Consider the following 10,133-nt stretch of genomic DNA (forward strand, 5'->3'; position numbering starts at 1 on the left):
CACTCACCCCCGGAGACTGGGAGGACCCCCCCCCCCCCCCCCCCCCTCTCCTTTTCCCCGCTTGTGTTCTTGGTTGTGATCCATCTTAATCTCTCACCCATGTTTGACCTTGTGTGTTTTTTGATCCTGGAAGAGCATAATGATTGGGAAAATAACTATCTAAACCATCTCTTGGTGCGTAAATTCATATCAGTTTCCAATTATTTGGGATTCAAAGGATTTATGGTGTGGTTACCATGACAGCAACATCTGTTGGTGCAGTTCATGGGGTTTGGTCCATCTGCTGAATATCAGACTATCCTGTCTTGCCTTTGAAAAAAACAGATGAAATATTAAATGCCTGCCAGTGGAGGATGGGCTAGTTTATGAAAATTACACCATCATGTTAGATATTCACCACTAGAAAGAGTATCTGTCAATGTCAAGGTTGATTACATTGTCTGCTATTAAAAGGATCTGCTCTTGATTGTGACCCTTGCTAACATGGACAGCTGCATTCATTATGCTGTATGATTCACACACTGCACAGCACAAGCGAACGTAGCAAGTAGAAAAATTTTTGTTTGTACAGGCGAGTATCCGAATAGAGTCTGCTAATAGAGCTACCTTTCCCGCTTTGCTACTTGCAGAAAGACCCCTTTCACACCGTTGCTTCGCTGTCGAAAGAAACGAGAGAGAGGATCGTGGAGCAGAAGGTCATGAGACTGTCGGACTTGATGATGCTCGGGATCAAGTACAACAGGAGTGTGACCTTTGACCTCTACGAAACCCCCGAGAACCATCCTTTCCGCCACAACGTGACTGAAGTGGTCGTGAACACCATCCTCCGCTCTGGGATACATCAGAATCAGGTGAGGAGGACCGGTATGGTTGGTTACCAGGGCAACAACATCCGTGGATGCAAATCTCTCCTAAGTGTGTTTTTCATCTGCACAATTAACCCGTTGAGGACTGTTTGATTTTACTATGACACATATTTCCCATAGATGCTTGCCCGAGTATACTCAGGACTCGTCCTCAACAGGTTAAACACCCTGTCACAAATCCAAATGAATATAAAATATTGATCAGAGGAGAGGTTTGATGAAAAGCAAACCATTATATTGGTTACTCACTACCAGAATACCTAGATTTTTTTTTTCTCAGGACCAAAATTGTACAACTTTGAAGAAGAGGAGTATGTGTTTTACCCTCCCAGTAACTTGAGGTACGTTGTTGTTATCAATCCTTCGGACATTTGAGAATCAGCCATGTTAGCACAGAAATAGGAACGCGCATTCATCAACAGTCAAGTTCACTGCTGTTTTCATGTTCAAATGGGCATAATATGAAACATAGTCAAGTGCAGTGCAAAACTGTGGATATTCTTTCATCTCTTATACTGATCAGCATCTAGAGCTTTGCCAGCATAGTCTTATGTTTTTGTGCAGACAGTGTATTTTGATTCCTTTTTTTGCGTGTCAATGTTGATATTTCAAGATCTGGTGGCTGTCAGATAAAAAGAGGGAATATGTTCGCCAAGTCGCGCCCGGTTTTGTTCAAGCGGTGAAAGGCAGAGGTCATGTGCCCAAAGAACTCCATGAGAAGGGCATTGTCAAAGTCAGTGCGGAGTATTTTGAGGTGGACGACAAACAGATACTGTAAGTTCCCTCACGGTTTCCCCTCATTTGTATGTAGTCATGTGACAGTTGTATAAGAGTTTTATTGCAAAATGAGCTAAGGGCCATTTTTGAATACTTCAAAGTAAGTCCATCATCAGATAGAGCAAAATTAAACCTTTCTGGTAATACCTCTATTGTAACACAACAAGGAATATTCTAGAAGTTATTAAAAATATCCTGTATTTTTTAATTATTTTCTTTATTTCTTAGCAGCTGTAATCACAAATATCTCAACTTTAAGAATGGATTTAGCTCATTTTGCAATAAAACTCTTCATATATTCATACTTTTTAGCCATAAGTAATTGGATAAGGAAAGGGTTATCAATTTGCTCTTCTTTCCATCCCCCTCCCTTGAAATATGTAGTTTAATTTAGTATGAGAAATTCATTGCATGAGAAACTGGCTGGGTGCAGTTCTGAAAAGCCGATCATTCAAACTTCCTCATATTCCTGACTTTATTTTTGCAACTAATTGACAAATTGCCCTTCATGGACATGAATAATCACTTATTATTTAGTGTTTTTAGTAGAAGCCATGATAAAAATCATGGGCATACATACAATGGTACTTCAGTTGAACTTGAACAATGACCTGCTGCTCGCTAGTCAGGCATCATATGCACTCAAAAACTATCGAGCTTCCGCCCAATAGCCATTGATGATTCTGATGCCTCATAGCAGTGGGTACTGTGTATTTATTCAAAATAAAGATTTGCGTCAAGTTTTTATTGCAACTGAATGACAAATTACCCTTGCCTTGACATATGAATCAGTAATTTGAATTCCTGAGTTTTTTTATCAAAGTTTTTTTTTTCCCCTGGTTTGCAGAAGCAGGCATTCCTAAGAATATAATTTTCTATGCTCTGAAATGCCCTTCATAATTAAGGTCAATGTCATCATCTACTGGCCCTATATGACATCAAATAAGTGCATGCCTCTTAATTTGCAATAGTTTGAAATATTCAAGAAATTCATGTATGTTCTTTGTTTTTGTTTTATTTTTGAGTTAAGAACTCTGTAAAATTGCTTTTGTTCATGTTTGCCAAAGTACAGGACCATTTTGAATTAAACAAGTCTCTAGTTATCTACATTTACCAGCCCATGTCTCTCATTCTCTCTCTCTCTCTCTCTCTCTCTTTGTCCCTCAAGTTTTCTTTTAATAATTTCTGACTTTCTCTACCTCCCACATGTCATTATTTCAGTGACTACAGCCAGGCAAACATCACAACCAATGTCTACACCATCAATGAAGTGTGGCTGTTCTCTCTCTACTGGTGTGTGGGGGCGTCCTCCGTCACCACCAGTGCTTGCCACATTCTTCAGACTGTGGACACGCCCATCTGGCACATGGTGAGACTGATACACATACGATGTAGAATTAAACAAGAACTTACCGTTTGAAGTTTAATTGTTCATTAAACTCTTTCTGTATCACTGACTTAAATGTGCACAACTCTCACACGCAAATCTATGTGCAGGTAATGTAATCTGGCGTGCTGAGGGTTAATAACAATTACTGTACAGTATATGTGGTTATTTTCGCGAGGGTGTAATTTTTGCGAATTTCGCGAATCACAGTTGGATCGCGAATTTAACAACACGCGAAAATGTCGCCATACATTAGATAAACAATACATGCCAGATAGCGTTGGTGTCAATTCGCAAAATCAACATCTTGCGAAAATGTCTGGCACCTTCTAATTCGCAAAAATACCTGTACGCGTAGAAGGGAGAGAGGTCTTGAGGGGGGGACTCTGGAATATATTGCCCAAGTCAAAGATGAGTGCTGTTTGTTCCCAACAAGGCCAACACAATTCTTGTGTCAACTGATAATGGCCAGTCAGCATTTTTTTTTAAGTATCATTATTTTTCCTGCTTGTACTAAGTATGCAAAAATATAAAAAAGAAATCTGAAATGATCCTGTGTGCCTGTTCCATTAATTAGCTTTGATGATTTTAGGTCCAATTTTTTTTCACACCATGACAAGATTTATGAGCAATATGGGTTAAAATGTTGTTAGCCTAAGACATACATATATACATACATACATACATACATACATACATACATACATACATACATAGTTACATAATAGCGAATCTTTGTTCCTCTCTCTGTCAGTCTGAGTGTCTTCAGATATTTTATTTTTGGTTTATTGATGTCAGAACATATGACTGAATGTCAGAATAGGGCTGGAAGAAGAGCTTTCTTATACAATACCTTGTAACTTCTACTTGTCACATGTATTTATTATACCGCAAAAAAACCATAAGGCATTGATGTATTTGGTTTATATATCAAATTGCTTGCAGATGATTTTTGAGGTTTATTCATAGTAGAAATGGTCTAACAGTGTTGAATATGAACATCTTTTTCTGTCGACATGAAGTTTACAATGCATTCAACCCAGACAATAAGCCTAAAAAGAAAAAAAAAAAAAAAAAGAAGAGAAAAATTGCTGTGCATTTCATTCTACTCACTACAGTCTTCATTTCTGCTTATATTTCAGACAAAGACAACATACCTGATTGCCTGGGTTCTAGTCGACGCTGTTTCGCTCGTTTGTGTGGGCCTGATCTTCCTGCTGCAGAGGTGAGATGGTTGCATTAGATGCTAATCAAAAGCAGTATACGCAATATATTTCACGAGGTTTTTATTTTCGCGTTTTTCATGAGACGGGTGCTATTTGCAAATTTGACAACATGTGAAAATATCAGTGGTGATCTCAACATGAATGTGATGTTATTTGTACAGGTAGACATTTCTTCATTCATTACTGTGTTCCCCAAATTGCGAGTTTAACCACTAGTGAAATTGTCAGGAAGTCCCGATTCATGAAAAATAAGACTTTGCTAGATATATGGCGTATATGTTAGTATCGTTTGAAAGAAAATGTCGCATTTAGCCCTGAATTGCAATCAGACCTTTTCAAGAAACACCAGGAAACAGGGCTGCAAGGACAGATGATGGTAAGACAAAGTGTTGAAGGAATGGCTAACTTCTATCGTGATATTATGTTGCTTTTTTTTTTTTGAAAAACAGAAAAATCAGAAAAGTAGATCACCTATTTAAAAAAAAAAAATAATGAATTATAAAAATTTAGAGAGTAAGGCGATTTGGCACCTCTGTGTGAACTAGGTGTTGGGCAGCTTTCCATTCTGTTTGTACACTACAAATTTCGCCAATTGTCTTTTTCTCCTACGAAAAATTTTCTGAAACTTGTTCTTGGTATGAAATTAGTGTAATACACTTATGTGTCCTCATCAGCAGATATCTTCTGTCTGTGCCCATATATTTTAGACAAATGAAAATTATTGAAATTTTGTGTGCAAAACAAATGAGTGCCACTTCACACCTAAATCACGCAGAGATGTCAATTTGTCTTCCTCTCGAAACTTTTACAATCCGTAACTTTTTTGTGTCCATTTTTTCCCCCGTATTGTTTACTAATGTACTCTGTTGATGTTTTTTCTGCTTTTACACAAAGTAACAATGTCAGGATGGAATTTCCCTTCGATGGAATCAAACTTAGCAGACTTGACTAGCAGACCTAACATGTCAGTAGCAAGTTGAATGAATGTTTACTTTTCATCAAAAAATGAAATTTGTGGAGTTGTCAGATTTTCGTCAAGCTTCACCAATTGTGTACTACTAATATTTCTGCATTCACTGAATTCAGAAGTGTAAATGAGGTTAATTCCCCGTAAACATAAACTATCAGCATTCCGCACTGGTACAAAGGGTCATCCATAGATTACGTAACAGAAAAAGGGGAAGGGATGAAGGGATGGCCAACCACTTCCTGTGATATTGACCTTACCATACATGATGACCTAGTACTGATTTCAGAGATTAAACCTGTCAATCAGACACCCTGAGTCACTTCCGGAATATGAAGAGATTATAAGTCTAACCCACTTGCTGTACAGGTTAAATGATCAGTCGGGCTTAATTTATAAACATTTTCTTGGAGCAAGTAGTGCTTTTGTCCATAGGCAACTGTACAAGTCCTTAAACTTTCAAAAGAAACAGTTACAGGACAGTTTATGAACTTTTGCAATTCTCATTGCACAAGAAAAGACATAACTTTGTCAAAGAGAAGATTATCACCTATGTTACAAATTCTCGAGAGTTACTTACCTGGTGCTACATTACCATCAGGGCCTGTCTTCCTAATACATTGGTTGTGCCTCTTCTCAATTGTGACAAGCGTGAAAGATTTTTATCTGTTGCTATGGTTACTAGTTCTTCTATTAAAGTCATCGTTAAATCAGCTCTGTTGTGCTATGGCGGCTGGTTTATGTAAAATCAAAACAGTAGATGGACACGGCGGGACAAATGATCACTGATGAGATGCTCTGATACGAAACTAAACCAAGCATTATACTAGTAATGATAGCCATACATAATGATATTTCACTGAATTTGCAATGTTTTGCATGAGGGCTTTTTCTTTCGTATTGTTACTCACAAATGAGAAACGGAGTGCCAAATACATGTATGCTCTCTACAAGGTCAACTTGTAGTTGTCAAAGTTTGATTAGAGTTAGAACCGATATCCACTGGTTATTTTTCTCCAAGTGAAAATATACTTAAAATTGCAACCTTTTGGCTCTCATGAGCAGGTCTGCTTTATACACCTTTAAATGAAGACTTTGAATTGAATGTGGTGATATGGTAAAGTCCAGAATGCACCTAACAAAAATTAGCCAGGGATGGATTGTTGACATAAAGGTTCTAACTCTTTCAATGCTTCACTTTGTTTTGGTTTCCAGGGTGAGGAATCCAAATCATTCAATAAACCCCGAGGCCATCTCCCTGAACTCGCCCCGCCAGAAGGCCCTGCACCACCACCATCACCACCACCACCACCACCGCAAGAGCGATCGGGAGGTGCTCTACCAGTCCAACGAGGACACGCCCGCCGTGACGCCCACGGGCGACCACGGCACCCTTGGCAACATGGCCATCATGATGGAGGACCCTGTGGCCAACGTTGGCCCCATCATCGATCACCGCGAGATCCACATGCAGCTAGAGTGAGAGCCATAACCATCTGTGGGCCCTGTTTTTAAGGAAACAAAGACATGGCATGGGCATTATGACTCTTTTAAGGCATCCCGGGTTGGATCCTTTGACCTCTGACCCATGCTTTCTGTGCCACGGAGGCAGACATCATTATCTAATCTGCCTTGAAGACTTTACAAGGGTGGAGGTGGGATCCTGGTGGACAGACCGTGTGGTTGTAACTGGAGGGAAACATCAAGGAGCGGTCAAATCCGGACGGAACTGGTTCCCTCTGGATGGATCTGGGTCTCTTTCCAATTTGTGTGTTTCATCCTCTGGGGTAGTAAAGGTTTATATCAATGGAACTATCACCTTTCCTAAAAATTCATCCCAAGGACTATTTGTGGAAAACTAATGAAGGGATATATTTATCCTCTGGGGTAGTAAAGGTTTGTATCAATAAAACTATTACCTTTTCCTGGAATTCTCTCCTGGGACTATTCGTGGAAAACTAAATGGAGGGATATATTCCTCAAACTTTCAAATGCTGTCAATGGTGTGCATGACAGCTAATCTTTAAATGAAATAAAAGGAAATATTGAGCGTGGAGTTAAGGTGACAAGGAAATGTATCTTAAAGTAAGATGTGTCGTGATGTTGTACATGAAAAATGTCAAAAGTCAGTCAGAGGCAGAAATGAGGGCAAGTAGACCTTCAAGAGCTTGAGCCTGGCTTGAATTTAACCCTCTGCGGGACATCTCCCCAAAACCTTAACCTAGTTGTATGATGTCAGCCAGCCCACTCGGGCAGAACAATGTGCCTCAGTCCAATAGGATGGCCATGATGATGGAAAAAGGATGAAAGGGGATGAGGTGAATCTCCATTTCAGTGGCATATCGAGTCCTGACATGATACGTGCTATTCGGCACAAAAAGCACAGTAAGGATTAACATGTGCTCGTGATGCGTGAGTTGTTTTCCTCGTTTTAAGATGTTGACGGCTGCCAGGCCTGACAAGGTTCAACTTTTGACTAGTTGTGAGTGGCACTGCTTCCACAGACCTTTGTGGATAGTAGGAGTTCACGAATTGATGTCTGTCCAAAGCAAATGTGCTAAATCATAAGGTAGAGTAAACTCTGAAATTATGGTGGCTGTTAATTCCAAACGATTCAGGGGAGGGGGGATTTGTTCCAGAACATAGTTCTTTCTGAGAATGTGTAGGCAAAATTAATTGTTTGAAGTCATTTTCAGTAATATAATGGTTATGCATACTGCATTTCATTACTCAGCTGTGAAGAAAAAAGAACAAATAAGTGAGTTTAAACAAAGAGGGCCATTAGGAAGTGTGATGTGTCAACAAAATCTTGTAACCTGCAGTGTCATACATATATGTCTGATCAGTGGCAAAAAGTTGGTGCGTGGCAATGTTTCACTTTGTAGGGAGCATGTTTGGTGCAGTGTACATGATGCTACATGTATAATGCATGCCGTAGTCAAAACTGCTGTATGCGACAAATTCCTTGCACACAAGCATTAGGACTTGACCATTATGATCTTGGCAAGTAAAGAAATTCACAGGAGTTGATGTGTTGTCACATGGTCCAAAAACATTGGCCCGTATGTACTTCATAGATTCAAGTCACAGATTTACAATGTCATTCCTCACCTGGATGAGATTTATACTTATCGAGTCCTTAAGATTTTTCATGCATGGGTTGGGAGGTTGAAGTACTTACTGACTGATTATAGTTACACAAGCGCATCGACAATATTGCTGCGGGTCAGATTTGATGTGATTGGAATTGCTTTTGTTTTATGTGACCGCATATAGGAAGCATTGAATGATTTTATAAAGCAAACAATTGTGGGACAAACAGCTTTGATTGCCCTCCACAGGAATAGGCAATGAGGGTGGGAAGTGCCTTTCCCAGGGGCTCAACCCCTGCAGCCAGGGGACCCTTACACTAACATGGAAACTATTATCGAGCCAAACAAGGAACCCGAAGTTGGGACAGATTCAGATCAGGGTCCCGTTTCATAAAACTTGTTATCAGTGACAACTGCCCCATTTCTGTGACAAGTTTGCTCTCAGCCAATCAGATGCAAGGATTTCAGTAGCTTGTAACAACTATCGCAACTTGTCACTGATAACAAGTTTTTATGAAACGGGACCGTGATTTAGTTGGGAAAGATACATAGGCATTCAAGATGTATTCTAACATGTGGTAAGGTGGGCACAAGATGTATGATGTTCCCAACTTGCTTCGTGAAACACGTCCTAACTTCTCTGGACTGATTGATCACAAATTTTCCCGAGGGTCAGTTGACTTGAACTTTGGATTGATTTTAGAGCTTAGTGAAACAGGTCCCTCGGCTCCGTTTCATGAAAAGTTGCTATGATAGCAAACTCTTCCCACAGTGGCAGGTGTCATGGAAATGGAAAGAATTCTGCCTTCTTATTTGATGTTGCTACATGACATTGCAATTCTGTCAACAATTTTTATTGCTAATCATAGCATCTTTATTGAAGTGAGAGCCTCAACTCTTTCCTCTTCCTCAGAAGGGATTGGACTTTGAAGCTGAAATTGACTTCTTCAGGTTTGGTTACTTTCTTGCGTGATTGAAAGCACAATTGAATATGGAGCAGTTGGGACCTGATATATCTTCACGCTGAAAGTGCTCATAACTGTAGGTATCTGTATCCAACTGATGAAACTGAGCAGTATGCGACAAATGTTGTAAGAGGAATCCACTGTCACGAAAGAGCTCAGTTCAATCATCGGTCATCCATGTGACAGTGATACATTGTGGCCAGCAAAGAAATTTTGAGGCACGTAGGACAGTAATGGAGTTTGAGATGTAAAATGCACACGGTCACAATTTTTGTGGAAATATGAATGCCAAACAGAAGCGAATCACCTTTTCATGATTTTTGTGATGCAAATGCCTTTTATGCCTTCATCTGCATGATTTTGAAGTTCATGGCTATTCATGGCCAATGGAAGAGTTCTCTCTGTCCAGTCATTTGTAGAAATAAGTGTCATGTCCACTGTAAGTGGTCAGCAGAATATGATGTTGGTCAGTCTCTTTGTCTTTCTATTCATGCATGTATTACCATAACAGAGACTTACAGATTCTTCAACCCAAATCAGGCCGGCGCATGTGCCCTCACAAATACCCAAGGAGGCCAGCCACTTTCCACATACCTGTAAGTGGACTCAGACGGACTGCTCTCAAAACAACTGCCTTTGATAGGCAGACAAAAACGAGGAACATCAGCAACTTATGTGTCATTTTGAAGACGAGAAAATTGTCTCTGTTTCCATGTGTATAAGTCACTGACATTCAATTTATTCAGCAATTGTAGCCTTCGTCAAAGTTTTAACATAACGGCTGCATTGCTGTTTTTCCAGCTATGGAATTTTTAGGATGTTAGCCTCTGCAGGGGCTTGTGGCAACTATGGA

At 39.7% G+C, this 10,133-nt stretch overlaps 1 protein-coding gene across 1 annotated transcript; it reads left to right on the forward strand.

Moving 5' to 3' along the window:
• Window positions 1-629: 629 nt before the first annotated feature.
• On the forward strand, window positions 630-8,791 carry LOC139709824 (glycerophosphodiester phosphodiesterase domain-containing protein 5-like; the record flags this gene model as incomplete). Its single annotated transcript, XM_071621785.1, has 5 exons — window positions 630-851; window positions 1,480-1,640; window positions 2,865-3,012; window positions 4,173-4,255; window positions 6,439-8,791. Coding segments are annotated over 5 exons (882 nt in total), but the record flags the coding sequence as incomplete, so codon positions are not given.
• Window positions 8,792-10,133: the final 1,342 nt, after the last annotated feature.

This window comes from Diadema antillarum, unplaced genomic scaffold (genome assembly GCF_040938485.1).
Source record: "Diadema antillarum isolate AM-2024a unplaced genomic scaffold, OU_Dant_1.0 seq00001473_RagTag, whole genome shotgun sequence".
NCBI lineage: Eukaryota > Metazoa > Echinodermata > Echinoidea > Diadematoida > Diadematidae > Diadema > Diadema antillarum.